Genomic DNA, 16,874 nt, shown 5'->3' on the forward strand with positions numbered 1-16,874 from the left:
CGATAGAGAGACCAGTTAACGCAGGTAAGGACGCATTAATCAGAATTTTAACGTAATAGATTACAAATCGTGATTTTTCTGTGGAGATTAAGTATTTGCCCGAAAGGAATCGACTTAAGACTAAATTAGCACACAAAAAAACGTTCCACCTTGACGCCGACTTTTTCTTTTCGATCTCTCTCTCTCTCTCTCTCTCTCTCTCTCTCTCTCTCAATTTTTGCTCTTTTTTCCTTTTTTCATTTTCTTTTTTATAAAACATTTATTATAAAAATTGATGCGTGATATAAATTAAAATGAACTTAAAGCTAAAGAATGTATTATCGATAATATAGCTAAAAGAGACTTTACGTAGGCATCCCTCGTAAGGCTTCTTGTAATTTTTTTCTCGCTAGCGCTACGCGATCTTCTTGTCGTTTGATGTCTTCATCCGCTATAGAAACAGCCTTTAAAGACATACCATTTTGACGATTAGATTTAATTAAAACGTTCAACCGTGAGTACGAATATGATTGTTTAAAATCATTACGATGTTAAAGATTAAATACTCTGTCAAAAGTTATAGACTCTTCTACCTGTACGAGGGGTTGATCGGGATTAAGAAATACACCAGGATTTTTTTCCAATGCCGTTTTAGATCCCGTTTGACCCGTAACCGGTTGTGAGGATACGTGAAGAGCCGTTGCCACACTTTGCAACAATGTTTCTTCGGTTATGTAAGGTCCAACCGGCCTTAGGGACTTCGGTAGATCCATTGCATCAAATTCGTATCCATCTGGGTCGCAAGCTCTTAAGCCCTCTAAACGTTTTTCCCAAAAAAGCTGGAAAATTACGGTAATAGTTAATTAGGATCATAAGATTACCTTCAAGGCCAAGGGCTTATATATTGGAAGTAACTAATGTATAAAATAAAAGTATATAATTACCATCGATGCTACAACAAAAGGTTACTTCACAAAATAAATGTCAAACTGTATACCTTGCAAGGTGAGTGTTACGTGTGGGAAAAGTAAAGTAGGAGAAAATTTAAAAGCTAGTAGAAATGAAATTAATTTCTAAAACGTACCAACAAATCCATCGCATCGACTTTCTAAGAGAAGCATTTGCATCATCATATATCATGGTATGCGCAATTACAATGCATTACAATAGGGTAATCGATGCAAAGTTTTCACAAAAAGTAGGATACAGTAACGTAAAAATCATACGAATGTTTTGACGAGCGCGTTAAATAGAATTACCTGCTTAGGCTTATCTTGGGAGCCGTATTTGCCATCAGCTTTATCGGCTCCTTCCTAAGGGAACGATTGGATGTTTGTAACATGAGAATCAAAAGGGAAGGCACACAAAATGGTTTCAAATGTTTCCTATATTAGAGCGATCCCTTCTTAGAACGTTTCTCTGATGTACATAAATCTTTGGAAAAAGCATGCCATATTTTTAAGTATCATACGTATGGATGAAGAACGGAGAGAACGATTCACTGCGGTAGGGTGTATCAAAATCGTAGTAACTTGTCTCATAGAGATTACTTAAAGTGAAATAAAAGTAGGTGCTAACGGATTCCATATAAAAGATACATTATCAATATGAAAAACCATTTCTTATAAGGTCAATACCAATAAGGAACCAGCTTTATGTCCCATTAGTACGTCCGTCTACTAACCTGTTTTGGTTTCTCTTGATTACCATGCTTTAAATCCTTTACTTTTCCCTCTTGCGTTTTGTATATAGTAACCGGCTGTTTAAATATGGAAGCCGTTTGCCTTATAGGTGGTACCAATGATGCGTCGTTTCTTACACCACGGCTAAAATCAACGAATATAATCAATCGAACGAATATAATCATTAGACATAACCAACAATTTATCACTTTCATACGATTAATCCCACCAGTGAGATTTTTTATACAAGGTTTCACTTAAAACGTTCTATACCGTTTTATAAATAATATTATAATTATCGTTAAATACATACCTGTAATAATAAACATCAACTTTTCCCGTAGACGTTAATTGATTTTGACTTTTTCTAGCTGTTTCCTCCCTCGTTGACCAATTCGTTGGTAATGCCGAAGGATATTTCTTTTTCTCCACAGACATATTCATCTTGTTGACTATTTTTATTACACTAAATAATATATAAATGAGCTAAAATATGGGATCAAAATGTAATGCAACGCGCTTTCTCGGCGGCCATATTGTAACTTATCGCACCGGTGAGCGTTTGCCAAAAATCCGTTCGATCCGGTGGCAGCACGCTCGCTTCGATACGTAGTTATCGTCAAATGGCGCTACGATCGACAGTACGAATTATTATACGAAAGTCGTAGGAACGATTACGTTTCTTTGTTAAAAAAGAAAAAAAAAAAAAAGTACTCGAAGAAAAAGTATGAGGGTAAAAAGATAAACAACAAGTCGAAATATATATATATATAGAGAGATAGATAGATATAGATGATTTAATTGCCGAAAAAACAAATCTCGCATAGTTATAGGAACGATATGAAAAAGTGATGAAAGAAAACATTAATAGTCGGCTGTCTTTTGTCCGGTTATAAATGACCGTTCTTTCGATTAGCGCGCAATCGGTACGCGAAGCACGAGTAGTTTCGGAGGTATAATAATTCGATGAACGCGGGATAGGAATAAAAGGAGAAAAATTGTAATCGTTGCAGGCATCAAATTTGCGATTACTTTTGTCCGCGTTGTGTATGTATGTTTTTTCTCTTCTTCTTTCTTTCTTTTTTTCTTTTTTTTTTTTTTCATTTTTTTTTTTTTAATATTACCGTAAAAGAATATCGATTCTGTACACATTGATCCGTTAAAGATAATAAACTATTGAGTTTTCTTGAGGTATCGTTGTTTCTATTGGTCTATATAATCGTCGCGACTGTGATCGTAGTCAACAAATCGTGTCATTTAACCTCTCCATTTAAGAAACGTTAAAAAAAAAAAAAAATCGATCTCTGATTTTCAACTTTTTCGACCGATCACAGCGTTTCGAATATGCGCGTTTAGTGACGCGTACGTTATCTGTCCTGCGGTTTTTTTTTCTTTGCATTTGTGTCATCCTGTAACAAAATATAAATCTCCGTATGCATTAGCTGCTTACGCCGTTCGGCTTGGGAGAAAGGGATAGTGGTTAATAATGGGCGTCAACTAGTACCCTACTTTGGGAGGCTTCTCTTTCGACATCTTTTTAATTAGCGCTGAGAGGTATAGATAGAAAGAGTGGGAGAGGGAGAAATAGAAGAGATAGAGTGGTACGAGCAAATCGCTATCGTTGGCTTCGCGCGAGTCGATGATACGGATGCAAGCTCGTACGCCGACCGAATCTGCCGATGCGCGATGGCCTAAATCTAAGTTTACGGTCATAAAAATAATTTGTCAAATATTTGTTTTCTAAAATACGTATGTATGTACGTATTAACGAAGGCGTCGTGGGCACGCATTTTATTTTTCGATCGATGTTTGCGTCACAGTGAAATATGCCTATCTATAAGACAAAATCATTTTCTTTTATCGATATGAACAAAAAAGAATGAGTCTCGCACGCGAATCGACTCGCATTTGCTGCAGTAAACCGCTCGTCGAACTTACATACATACATACGCGATCTGTAAAATAACATATATTATACTCGTAGTACACACGTCGAACGCACGTTCAAGCTGCACGCACGCGATCGATCCTATGAACACATTCGCACGTAGTAAGAGACTGGCAGTTGTAAAAGGACTAACGAGAGTTCAGAGATACGCTCGAGACAATGCTTACTGCGAGAAATAACGGGCTTATACGCGTACGAGCTCGTCGATTTATCGGACATGATGCCTAAAGCATTTCGAGTACGCGCTCGTTAACATAAAATGAAATGGAAATAGATTTAAAAACAATTCAATGTCGTTCGTAAAGTCCTCATCGATCATCGATGATCGATGATCGATGATCGATGATCGATGATCGACACTGAAATAGTAATCGAATTAAATATCTTCTAAATCAAATTGCATACTCTTCGTCATTTGAAATACGAACCAGTCATCATGCTTCTTACATACTTGGGCTTTTTCTAAACATCACAGTGCGATCGACAAATGATTCCATCCATAAACGTTACATTCGTATTGTTTTGGCATAAACGCTCTTTTTATACGCGTGTTCGATATATTTTGTTGTCTTGTTCTTGTATTTCTTATGTATAATTCTGTATCACGACACACATTCCTACTTTCGACGAGTCGACACACTAGACCGGTGTTCAACGCGTCGCCGAGCACCCTTGTCGATTTTACGATCGACCAGGATTAAGCGCGAAAATGGAGAACGACGCGTACGATAAAGTGCACGATATCGATCGATCGATTGATCGATCGATCGATCGCTTCTCTCGCAATCACACGTAAAAGATATACTTATAGCATCGAGTCTTCTATATTACATTAGCAACATATTACACGCTCCATCGGACTTTTATCTCCTATCGTTTAGAGAGAATTTCGTACAAGAATCTTCAACGTCTCCTTCATCGTTCGTACCTACTTATTACCAATTTTTCCTATACAATCTTAAATAACTAAGCGTTTCTCGTCTGTATCTCTGTCTAGCTATATACATATATATATATATATATATATATATATATATATGTGTGTGTGTGTGTGTGTGTGTGTGTGTGTGTGTATGTGCGTGCGTGTGTCTGTGCGCGCGTATGTGTGTGTGTGTGTATACTCATAACGCAACGTTCGTTCAACATACGAGCGATGCAATTTTCACTTTTCTCATCACCGCAAACGTTGGTATTTCTTTAATTCGGGTTTTAGCGTCCATCTTGTTTTCCGTCCGTTTTCCTTAAGAGGCAACAAGAGGTTTTTTCAACTTCGTCTGCACCGTGATCGATAAGTGATCTCTTCTATCGGTCGACGAACAAACTTTGAGTTGTCACTCAAGAAACATATACTGTCTTAAATCTTGACGCATAACGCGACGTACATTGAAATTCCCACGTGTTCAATGTTCTTCGAATGTTGAAGCATTATCGAAAGAACGACTCAATAAATCACTTCGTAGACGGTGGCTTTTTTGTCGCCTGATCCTGTCACTATGTATTTGTCGTCATTGGAGATGTCGCAGCTGAGCACCGACGATGATTCCTTTGACTGTAAATAAGCAAAAAAAGAAAAGGATAAATTTACGTTGCATCATGTTAATTCATTAGATAAGGAAAGAGCGTAAACGCGAGGATTACCTGGAATATCGATGCTCCGTACGGCGTGCGCCAAGCATTCAACAAATTATCTTTGCCGGTTGAAACGAACCATTTGCCACAGGAGGCAAAACGTAACGAAAGGACACAAGATTCGTGCAAATGAAGTTGGAATTTGTCAGGTTTCGTTGCGTGAAGAACTTCGACGTTTGAATTTTCCATTCCGACCGCGAGCCATTCGTCGTTCGGACAATAACCAAGAGAAAATATTTGAGACGTGAAATCGTGTTGCTGTAGTTGTCTACCCTCTCGAAGATCCCAGGAACGTACTGTATTGTCGAGACCACCGGTCCAGAGTTTCGAGCCATTCGCAGATATGTCGATGCAAGAGGCACCGTCCGTGTGACCTTGAAATTGTCTAACCAACGTTTGATTTTGAAGATCCCACACGGCGATATTTCCGTCGCTGCAGCAACTGAAGCAGACCTTCGAGTCCGGAGAAATCGCTAAAGCGTAACAGGCAGGCGCGGAAGATGTTAATTCCGCTTTGATTCTCGGCGTTGGACTCGCAAGATCCCAGATGCTCAAGTTGCTCGCTTCACCACCTACGATGAGCGTTCTACCGTCCGGTAACAGTTTGACCGATCTGTAAGTCGCGATAGAGAAGACATCGTTGCTGTTAGTAATACCTAAGTAGAATCTGACGGATGAATATGTATCGTAGAAGCTTAGATAATCATTCAGACCTGATGTAATTGTCTCGTTGGAGGCAATCGAGTTGGGAAACCGGCTTTGCGCTGCCGCTCCCGCCTTGACTGATGTCCCAGACCTTGACACACCCTTTGCCACCGGTGTAAACGTACTTGGTCGGATTCGAGATCGTCACAGCACAGACCACTTCGCCGTGAGTGAGAGTATTTATTTGACGCGCGTGTCTGGGTATTCCTGGTGCTGCGAGAGCGTCAGGTGGAAACGGTACCGGTTGCATTTGTCCGTCGCTCAATACGTGGAAGCTGTAGGCTCTGCGAACGAACACTCTATATATATATATATTCCATCTTCTACTCGTAGAAAAGCGAAAGAACGAAGAAACGAAGAGACTTACGGTTTTCCACCGGGTACACCGAGTGGTCCGAGTGGTGCTCTCATACTACCGTGAGGATCATAAAGCTGTTGGAGTGGCGGTCTAGCGGGATATCCGTTCAAAGCGGCAGGAGGATAGCCGAGCATATCCACGTGAGGTCCTGCGGGCGGATGATGCGGCGGAGGATAATGAGGTGGATAGGGGCCTACCGCCGAAGCGGAGACAAGAGGCTTACTAGAACTCGATGGCTTTAGACCACCCGAACCCGAACTACTGCCACCTGTGTCGAGTAAAAACATATTCTTTTTTATCTATATTCCTTCGATAAATTTATCCATAGAAAATTAATAGAAGAGGGAATCTTTCACGTACCTGCCGAAGTAGGCGTAACTGGTTTTGAAATAGGAGTGGTAGCTTTTTCTCGTTCCTCCATTTTCTTTGCGGACGGGGTACTTGCGTTGCTACTGGTACCGCTTCTAGGCGATGGAGGTGGTACTTCCTTTTTGACTTGTCCGCTCAAAGGCACCGAGGAAGGTCCTAACTTGTCAAGGCCATTCTCTCTCGGTGAGGTAGTACCATTCGCAGCAGGACTCGTCGGTCCTTCGCTAGCATCGTCGACCACCAAGTCCTGGTCGCTCTTTTCACCATCGCTTTGCTGTCGCAGAGAACGTGCACGGCTTTATTAAGGCGAACCGAATGATCTTACAACATGGAGTAACATGCGGGCTACCTACATGGCCTATATCCTTGTCTTGTTCCTTCTTCATCTTTTTCAAGTGTAGGTGCTCGTGATGCTGAGGATCCGGTGTGCTACGGGGTCTACTGTACTTTTCGCGTTCCGCCGGCGATATCGAGCTCCTCTGAAACGTTAAAAACTTCGTTACTTGCATTTATTGCATGTATTGGCTGATTTTAAATAAAATGCATATCGATTATATAAAATAACGTATTTGAATATTCATGGAAATTCAATACAACTCTTCCGACAAATCCAAAATTATTTTCGATATTCGATCGATCGAATCCTCGCGGACATGTCGAGAGACGATTTTCGTAAGCGTTAAACGGTCTCGCGCCGCTGAAAATAATCGTCGCGACTGGCCGATTATGTGGGTGTCACCGAGAGCGAGCTCGGTGTAGATAATCGTTTACACGTAGAGGAGAGGGATGGAGAGAGAGAGAGAGAGAGAGAGAGAGAGAGTATCGGATGTGGGGTGTTGCGGAGGAGGCAATAGAGCGAGTGGAACGAGGAGAAAGTATCGAGATCGAGGGTGGCCTGTAAAACGAGGACGGTGTTAGAGTGTATCACGTGAAATCTCTCGCATCCGTGATACGAGCCGCTCTTTCGCCCACGGTTAATGCGATTTCGTCGATTTCATCGCGGCTTTTTACAGCCTGCAATTTCGCTCCTCGTTGGATTTTCACGGAAGAGTCGTGAGAGAGGAAGCCAGCCAAAAGATTGCTCGCAATGAAGCCTTCTACTTGGATCGGATAATTTTCAACCATTTTTCGGATTAAATAAAAAATGTCTTTATAAAAACTTCTTTAAGAGATCACATTCTCACGCTTAAAATCTCGAAAGAAATTTGGTAACATTCATATATACTCTCGGCTAAGTATCTCTTTTGTTGCTGAGAATCGTATCATTGAACCTATATTCTTTCCCTCGCGCAACGATATCGAACGGTCGTAAAAATTCCGGAATTGTATTTCGAGGAAAGACTAGATGTACGATAGAAGTGATATTAAAGAGATAAATCGATGCTACATCGTTATCCTGTTTCTTCGTATAACAAGAAGAGACATCGATGCGTTCAATCTATTTTTTTTCTTTTTTGCTCTTTTCTTTTCAACGAAACTTTAGCGAATTATTATCTCCGTCATATTTCGCAATGACAATGAATAATTTAAACAAAAAGAAAATGAAACGGTATATGCCTTTTGAGAGGAACAATATTAATAAAAGTCTCTTTCTTTTGAAAGGACACTTATCGACATATAGCGACATCCATCGACAGTGGAAGATATTATCGAAAGGGAAGTTTTACGAGCGACAGTTTTGTCCTCGATACAGGATAGCATTTTCTCTCTCTTTTTCTCTCTTTCTCTCTATCTTTCTTCCGTCTGTTCCCCTCACTCTGTCGATTAGATATCGGTACTCTTTCCTAGCCCCGATAACAGCGTACCATCTTGCAGAGCACCGTAAACCATCCCCCTTCTGCCTCGTCCATCCTCCGGCACTTCCGAAGTAAATCTCCTCTTCTCAATTACCCCGTCCCTGTTGCCACCACCCCGGTACTTCATCCACCAATAGCAACGCCAACGGTGGTGGCAGTGGCGGCGCCACCTTTAGCTCGGTCCATTACCTCGACACCTCGCTATCCTCTCCTCCTTTTCTTCCTCCTCCTCCTCCTTTTTCTCCTCCATGACCCTAGCAAGCTCATCGAGTGGAAGGAAAATAAAAAGGAAAAAGGAGGCGGCTTTCGAGTCAGGATCGCGTAGCTAAAAGAACGATCCTTCTATCGACGAAGAGAAAAGAGAAAAGAGGAGAGAGAGAGAGAGAGAGAGAGAGAGCAGGATGATTCGCGATTAAATCGACGCTCGGCCGAAAACGATTTTTAGATTTGCAGAGGGATGATAAAGCGTCGGGTCTAATGGCGAATGAAAGGTGCTTCGGCGCGTGGAAAGAAAGCGCCTCCGCTCGATCGAGAGTAACGAACGCTTTTAGTCGACTATTTTCGCAGCCGTCGTTCGTTTAACTGGCCGTGAGCGATAAAAAGTCAAGCGAGATTGAATTTATGGAGGAAGATTCGAGCTCCCATCGGTATTCGATACGAGTGATCGACTTCAAAGAGGGAATGTTCCTAAGGTATATGCTTCATAGTTTAACCCGTTAAGGGGTTGTTACTTCTTATTCTTCATCTTTGTAATCTTCTCGTTCATAACAAGAATCTATGAAGAGAGGATAGATGGAATTAGATGATGCTTTGAGAAAAAAATCTTGTAGAAGATACAACAACCTCTTGACGTTAATAAAATCGATGAGAGACAACGTTTTATTTACACTCCCTCGAGTTTTTCATTCGAAGAAGGTAGTCTCGGGAAAAAGCAGAAAAAAGCGGGTGGAAAGAGAGAGAGAGAGAGAGAGAGAGAGAGAGATGGGGGGAGAAGGAAAGAGAAAGAGAGCAGTGGCTGGAAACACGCGCGCAAACACGTACGCTCGCACGACGAGTATTTCACGTAGGGAGGAATCCCCCAGGGAACCATATTACGTGCTTCCATCGAGTTTCCTCGCGTAAAGACCTCCGGAGAGATCCTTTTCCTTCTCACCGAAGCTGCTGGAAGAGAGGACCGTCTTCTCGTTATCCGGTAATGGCAAGCCACTATTTATCCGGACGAGGGCAGCCCGAAGAAGCAGATGGTATACCGCTTGTATTCCTCAAATGGAAAAGCCAAAGAAAGAGAGAGAGAGAGAATGTTTTCGTTGTCCTTTTCCTAGCTCGACGCGACGTGCCGAGGGAAAACGAGGATGTGATATAAGGAAGGAAAGAAGAGAGAGAGAGAGAGAGAGCAAACTACAAAGTATATATCTCGGAAAATCGCATTCTACTGGTAAACTCTCAGAGACATTAATAATCGAATAATTCGATCAAAGAGGAGAAAAATCTGGCATGGTCGGTTCTTCCTATCTCTTCTTTCCTTTCAAAGTACATAGCCGAAAAGATGGAGACGTTCCAAAAGTACCCGTATGCCGTGGCACGAAGACGGACGATCTATATAAACTGATCGTAGCTCAAAGGCTACAAGGAAAGAACGTCTTTCTTCGAGATCCGCGTTACAAGCGATCTCGAAGCGACTCGTCCTCTTTCCTTCTTTTTCTAGCTGCTATCGAACCGTCGAAGAAAAAACCTCTTTCCGTTCTCGTTACGTGTCGTCTTCGAGAACAGCGATATACCGTAGGTAGGACCGAACTCGAGAGAAAGAGAAAGAGAGACTCGAGTGAAGAAGACGAGAAGAGATAGAGGTTGGAGGTGGAGGAGAGAGTAGACGGCCTCCATTCACGTAAGTTTACTTACAGCAACCCCACCGGGTGGATATACCCACACCACTCTTTCCGGCAAAGAGGGTTCGTGTCTCGATCAATATGGGGGTTGGTAGCCTCCGAAGAAGAGGCGGTGGCGTGGGTGGAAGCATCGTGGGTGCACCATAGATATATAGACTTTGTAGTGTTAGGGACGACTTGGTCCGCAAGCAAGCAGCCAGCCAGGCAGGCAACTTGGCAAGCAGCAGGCACCAAAGTATGGGTCGGGGGCTGAATGTCGAGCTTGGAAGGAGGTCTGCGGCGGCAGCCGTGGTGGTACTGGTGGTGCTGGCGGTGGTGCTGGTGTGCGCGGCATTGGGGTTGGTGGTTGGAGCCATGAGGGTGGTAAGTGAGTGAGCGACTCCTTCACCACGGCGCTTCGTCTCGACCCGACTCATACCACCGAAACCATCCTAACTTTACGGATATATTCCGAGCCATCCTTCTCTCTCTCTCCCTCTCTCTCTTCCTCCACGACATGCTACTCTCCTCGGCCTTCCCTCTTCCTCTTCTGTCTCTCCTTATTCTTACTCCTTCTCTCTCTCTCTCCCTCTCTCTCTCTCTCTGCTTTTCTCCTTTCCCTTCAAGACACGTCTCTACCTCGTTCAACCCCCGATAGTGCCCTGTTTCTCTATTCCTCCCTCCGCATTCTCTCTCTCTCTCTCTCTCTCTCTCTCTTACTCTCGTCGTAGCCAAGACCCCGAGAGATGAGGTTACGAGCCAGAGTAGCGTCTCCCAAGACCCCACAAAACCCCAGCTGGTACAAGATTGCACTCAGTGATTCTCAACCAAACGTTGTAAGATTTTCGACACGTAGGTAATTGACTTCCTTGAAATTTCAATTATCGTGCCATTTAGTATCATGCTTTGTAACTTACTCTTCGGATATGTAAACACGATCGATGCATGTATGTTTATTAAAGCGAGTAATCGAGGAAGAAAGAACTCAATGATTTTGCTGGGCAGGTTCACGCGATCGTTCATTTAATCGATCCGATTCGAAATCGGAGAAACTCTGAATATTAAGCAAATTTCGTTGGTCGATTACAATTTTGGTTTCTCTCTTGTGGCGATTAATTTAATTAGCAAAATCACGGTTTGGTATATACGAATACGTAGGAGAAGATGCATGGCAACCGGTTGACGGGCAGCAAGTGTAATTATTTCGACGGTGGTCGTGGTTGCGAGTAAGTGAGGGGTTGGGGCGAGTCAGAGGAGGACGATACCCGGACGGACGTTCCACTCGGGGATGCATGGAATTTTTAATGACCGCGACGCGAGCTCTGCTAACCGGTTCCCGAAATCGCCCACGTGTCACTAGGTCACCACGTGCATCCATCACCCTGGCAATTAGTGAACGTGAATTTTTATTTCCGCTTTACGCGCAGGTATCCGCCGTTCTCTCGCTTCGGCTCGTGCTCTCCATTTTTTTTCCTCCTGTCCGACTCGGCCCGCGCCTGGTAATTATGCAGCCGATATAACAGGGAAATGAGAATCGGTTTGAGCGTGCTCGCCGTTTTTTGCTAGCTCTCTCTCTCTCTCTCTCTCTCTCTCTCTCTCTCTCTCTCTCTCTCTCTCTCTCTCTCTCTCTCTCTCTCTCTCTCTCTCTCTCTTACCTTTCTTTTTGTTTGCTCGAAGCTCGAGACAGCCGCACCACGAGATTTATGTTTCGTGAGGGACTTTAATACGCGAGCTCTTTTGCTCGCTCGATAAATGCGCTCAATGTCTCGACTTTTCCAACGACTTTCCAAGACTTCTTTCCAAAAAATTTCAAAGCTACGAGTTCTTTTTTCCCTATTTTATTTGCAACGAAACAAGATATACAGTGTCGGTGGATCGCTTCGCGACAACGACGAACGACGGTGCAAATCGGACAAAAATTCACAGCTACCTAATTTATAGGTCCGTCATAAATCCAGAGAGGACTGCAGCAGCCATTGCCAACGCCATCGTCGTTCACCGTCGTTTCTCCACGTCGTTCAGATGTCCTATCGGTAGAACTACCTTCCCTTTTTTTCTACCTCCTCTCCACCCCCTCACCCTTTCCTTTTTCCTCTATCCTCGAGCGAGCATCCCACATCTCTTCGTCCCTTCTCTCACACCTCCGTTTTGTTCTATCTCTCGACGCGTCTAACTCGTATCGTCACAGCTCCCCCGCTCTTCCTCTCTTTTCTCTCTTTCTTCACAAGGCAGAAACCCTGCAGGAGAATTTGCATTTTTAAATTAACTCGCCTCTGTTTGCAGCTATCTCGGCACGGCGCCGCTACCACCGAGTAGGGCTTTACAATTTTATGCAACAACGCGCGCCGAGTGGCCTCTCTCCGACTCCCTCCCTCCCTCTCTCTCTCTCTCTCCTCTTCCACCCTCAACGCAACTTCCGTCTCTAGCTTCGCCTCCTCATCCTTGTTCTCGTCCTCTTGCCTCGCCCTCACTCCATCGAATACGAGTATATCGTTCTCAGTCACTCGCATCCCACCTACGCATGATCGATATTACCGTCCTCGTGTCGCGGTGCTTGGCCTACCGTCGATGCACCGCTATGTCGTTGACGTTATCGTTGCGGCCAATTAACACCTAACCGCAAGACTGACCTTTACGAAGTGCCGGCACGCGCGCGCATTACCGTCCATCGTATCTAAGTACTACCTGTCGACGATCTACAGGGTGTCTCGTAGTTGTTATCAAATAAATTTTCTTACTCCGATCGATTAGTTACGTCGCACCGAATTAACTTCAACTATTTCCGTTGAAAAAGTCGTCGACCACCCATAGCGCGAGAATATTTTTTTCTACCTTTGGCGACTTCTCGTCGCCGTCGTTCTTATCGCGACGCAATGTTCTTTCTCGGAGGTGGAGACCTAAAATGCTTGGCGCGCACGAAAGCCTTCGACGTGCATTGCCAGCCGGAGAAGAAAGCAGAAAGAGTAAAAAAAAGAAAAAAAAAAAGAAAAGAAAGAAAAAAAAGAAAAGAGGAAAAGAGAGATACACCTTAGAGAGTACTCTTTTACGAGGCGGCCTCTTCTTAAAGATACGCCATACCTACTCTGGGAGCAAAGAGCGTCCGTTGAAAAGAAGGAGGATGAAATAAAGAGGAAGAAGGCAGGGCAAGAGAAAAATAAGGAGCAAACAGAATAGCTGCCGTAAAGTGCCTCCGCGTTATCCAGGAGGAAGGAGGAAACATTTTTATCGCTCTGACGGAGAGGAGTTGCAAGATGCTCGTGACGATGGCTATGATCGTAATAGTGGTGGTGGTGGTGGTGGTAGTAGTGAAGGCAAGAGTAGATGTGTCAGGAAATGCCAAGAGTCAAGGAAGGAAGGAAGGAAGGAAGGAAGGAAGGAAGGAAAGGGGAGGAGCCGCGGTAATTGAAAAGCCCGCGGTGGATCCCGATCGTCGCTTTATTTCGCGTGCTCGACGGTGTCGGCCCTCTCGGCTATTATCTCGCCCGTTCCTGTGTCCCTCCTTTTTCTCCAGCAATTCCTCCATCCCTTTCGACGCGAGTCCCTTGAAAGAAGAAAAAGGAGAAAGAAAAGGAGGAGGGTAGGACGAGACGTCGAACGAACGCGAAACGAGTCTAGAACGAAAGAGGGGCGGGAGAGAGGGAGAAAGGGACGAAGAGGGGAAAAAACACAACAATGCCCGCGGAGGTGCATTCTCGCGCGATTACCAACGCGAGCGGTGGACTTAACGAATGGCTTCGTAAACCGTGGCCGCTTTAAGGTCATTACACGTCGCAAAAAGGGAGTTAATGGCCATCCACCGTCGTTGAGACTTGCCTCGGCAAGAAGGGAAAGGAAACGAAAGATGGAAGAAGGAGTGGGAGGGAGAAAGAGAGAGAGATAGATTGGCGTGGAATTCCAAGTGTCGTCGATCGACCGACTGATTTATCGCTCTCCCCTGCATCCTCCGTCGAAAGGACGTGGATAAAGAGTAAAGTATGTAGAGAGCTCGTTGAAAATTGCGCATCAAAGGCGTTCTCAACAAACTCCTCGAATAAAAAGTATCTCGCGGGAGTCTATCGATTTTCGAGGGAATCGTTAAAGCGAAAACTTGTTAAAAAATCGGATCGGTACTTTTCAACTATTTCAAAATATTTATCTATGGTAGAATTCGCGATAATGGAAAGTTATCTACGTAAAAAGTGATTTATTCGATCCTCCCTCGTAACGAGCGCATGTCCAACATTTTCCAGTTAACTCCATCTACTTTCCTCCTTTTTTTACTCTTCTTCTTCGTCTTCCTTTTTAACATTCTCTTTCTCGCTCGCTCTGCCAACGCGATTATATTGTGAAATATATACGGAGCCGTAATTACGGGGCGGTCGAGTCTCGTCGAGGGACTACCGGGCGTCGTTTTATGGCCGCCTCATTAAATTACGGACTAATTACCGGTCGGCGAATTATTAAAAAGGTTAGTCGACCGTTAAACGCGCCGCTCCTCGTAAAAGCGGAGCTTCGTCGACTTCGCGTGCCCCGAACGAAATGAATAAAGAGGGAGCGAAGAGAAAGAGAAAGAGAAAGAGAATGAGAGAACGCGTGGGTGCGCGCGTGTTTCGCGCGTCTATGCTTGCGCGTTATTAAAAAACACACCACGTCGCGTCCTCTTGCGTTGCGTTGCGCGTAATACTTTATTCCGCTTTATAAACCGATCGTTCTTGCCTTTTTCAGACTCGTCCGATCTGATTTACGTCCTTTTTCTTTTTTCGTTTCTTTCCTTTGTTTTCTTAATAAATTACTTCGAGGACGATCTCGAGCGTGCGAAACGAGTGCATCAGGAGGAACGACAGAAGGAAGGAAGGAAGAAATCAAGCATATTATAAGCGGAACGAGAGGAATTCTACAACGAAAGGGCAACGCGATTCGTTCTTCCCAAGTCGGACACTACTCGTACCTAACCGGTTTTTCTCTCGACGAGCGAGTAGACAAGAGAGACGGAGAAAAGAAGGAAATCGAGCGTTAACCGTGCCGGATACGCACAGAAATCCCCCCGGGTGCCCGACGTTCCTTGGATCTCGTCGTTGTCGTTGTCGTTGTCGTTGTCGTTGTCGTTGTCGTTGTCGCGTCGTCGTCATTTCGTGTCGTAGTTGTACGTACAAGTCATTTCTGCGAAATGAAATCAGGTTTCATCGAAGATACCTACGTTACACGAGGCCAAGAGCAATCCGCAACGAATCGCCTTGCCACGGTCTTTTACGATCAGTTCTCTTTCCTTCTCTTAGACGTAACGTCGAAACACTGCTAAAAACTTGATTTAAATGGGTTACGATCAGTCACGTATACTAATCGGCGATAATGTAAATTGAAAATTTCAGATATGTACAAAAACACGGTGAATTGTAGTTTTTTCTTCTTCTTCTTTTTTTTTCTTTTCTTTCTTTCTTTCTCTTTTTCATAAACGAAAAGAGAAACTTTTTGTTCCGCGTCATAATACGAGTGATAGACTCAAGGAGTTTCATAGAAAAGCGTGACGATAATTCCCATAGCAATTTTCCGCGATTTTACGAGCGTGGAAAACGACGAGAGTAAGATATACGAGCTGGAAAGTAAGTAACGCGTCTGAAGATAGAAAATGAAAGCGGATAAGTAAACGAAGGATTAAAAAAGAGGGAAGTCGCTAAATATCACGAAGGCAGCATGGTACTTTTAATTAATTAATGTCAGAAAGAGGGTAGCGTTTTTAGGTAAAATCCATTCTCTGAACCGAAGGAATAAGGTGAATTCTCCTTTTACAAGAGTCAAATGTAAGGCGAAGAAAGGGGAGGAGATAGAAAGATGGAAGAACGAAAAAAGAACTGAGAAAAGGAAAAATAAAGAAATAAGGAGACTCCTTGAAAGTAGGTATTTAAAAACGTAAAGTGTCGGAAGAGAGACCGTGGCAAAGATTGAAATCCAAAAGAAAAGGGGTGAGAGGCAAAGAAGTGGAAAAGAGGAGACGAAGACGCGGTATATCACAACGTAGAAAAGAAGGTACAAGAAGAGGGAAGTCTACGCGCTGCTAGGACGACGTTTCAATTAGTAATTAAAACGTAACAGGCTGTTACTCTCTCTCTCTCTCTCTCTCTCACTCACTCTTTACCGCTATACTCTCGTGTAAGATGGCTCTTGGCTCCTTTATACTTATACCATCCCCGTCAGCCGCCATCGCCATCTTGTAAATTAATTAATGCGTCCGTAACGAGATCAGAGGTGTCGGTAACGCAAGGGAAATCGGTACTTTCCCGGCGTGCTCATCGAGCGAGACTACCTACACTTTGGATCTTAGTCTTTTCCGTTTCTCTCTCTCTCTCTCTCTCTCTCTCTCTCTCTCTCTCTCTCTCTCTCTCTCTCTTTCTTTGTACGTATTATATACGCACGTATACATATTGTATATCTTTGTGTCTTCTCCTCTCACCCTTACAATTAGTGAAAACGCTTACAAAGATGTTTGCTAATTCATCGATACATTCAAGGTAAACTCGTCCTCCTAAATATAATGATGTTCGACAGAGAATTATTACGAGTTCCCCT

At 43.6% G+C, this 16,874-nt stretch overlaps 2 protein-coding genes across 5 annotated transcripts in view; both read right to left on the reverse strand.

Annotated features, from left to right (window-relative positions):
- Nucleotides 1–241: 241 nt before the first annotated feature.
- Nucleotides 242–2,291, reverse strand: MBD-like (methyl-CpG-binding domain protein 2). 2 transcript variants are annotated; one of them, XM_085655467.1, is made up of 5 exons: nt 1,975–2,291; nt 1,664–1,805; nt 1,239–1,292; nt 573–818; nt 242–443 (listed from the first exon to the last, which is right to left on the reverse strand). In XM_085655467.1, the coding sequence occupies exons 1-5, from the start codon at nt 2,103–2,105 to the stop codon at nt 345–347; spliced, it is 672 nt and encodes a 223-aa protein (XP_085511593.1). In that variant the 5' UTR covers nt 2,106–2,291; the 3' UTR covers nt 242–344. The 2 variants fall into 2 exon arrangements, with proteins under 2 accessions (XP_085511593.1, XP_085511595.1); XM_085655469.1 differs by lacking the exon at nt 1,239–1,292 and having other exon boundaries at nt 249–443.
- Nucleotides 2,292–2,430: 139 nt separating this feature from the next.
- LOC118446124 (protein groucho) overlaps nt 2,431–16,874 on the reverse strand; it is an 85,407-nt gene continuing 70,963 nt past the window's right edge. For 2 of the 3 annotated variants that reach the window (XM_035876425.2, XM_035876423.2), the window contains exons 8-13: nt 7,024–7,164; nt 6,662–6,944; nt 6,311–6,569; nt 5,952–6,227; nt 5,248–5,851; nt 2,431–5,158 (exon numbers count right to left, since the gene is read on the reverse strand). In XM_035876425.2, the coding sequence (XP_035732318.1) occupies nt 5,051–5,158; nt 5,248–5,851; nt 5,952–6,227; nt 6,311–6,569; nt 6,662–6,944; nt 7,024–7,164 (1,671 nt within the window). In that variant the 3' untranslated portion in view covers nt 2,431–5,050. The remainder of the gene's footprint in view (nt 5,159–5,247; nt 5,852–5,951; nt 6,228–6,310; nt 6,570–6,661; nt 6,945–7,023; nt 7,165–16,874) is intronic. The other variant, XM_035876426.2, reaches the window with a different exon arrangement.

The sequence above is a fragment of the Vespa mandarinia genome, chromosome 1 (genome assembly GCF_050613455.1).
Source record: "Vespa mandarinia isolate Hongniang chromosome 1, ASM5061345v1, whole genome shotgun sequence".
NCBI classification, from domain to species: Eukaryota; Metazoa; Arthropoda; class Insecta; order Hymenoptera; family Vespidae; genus Vespa; species Vespa mandarinia.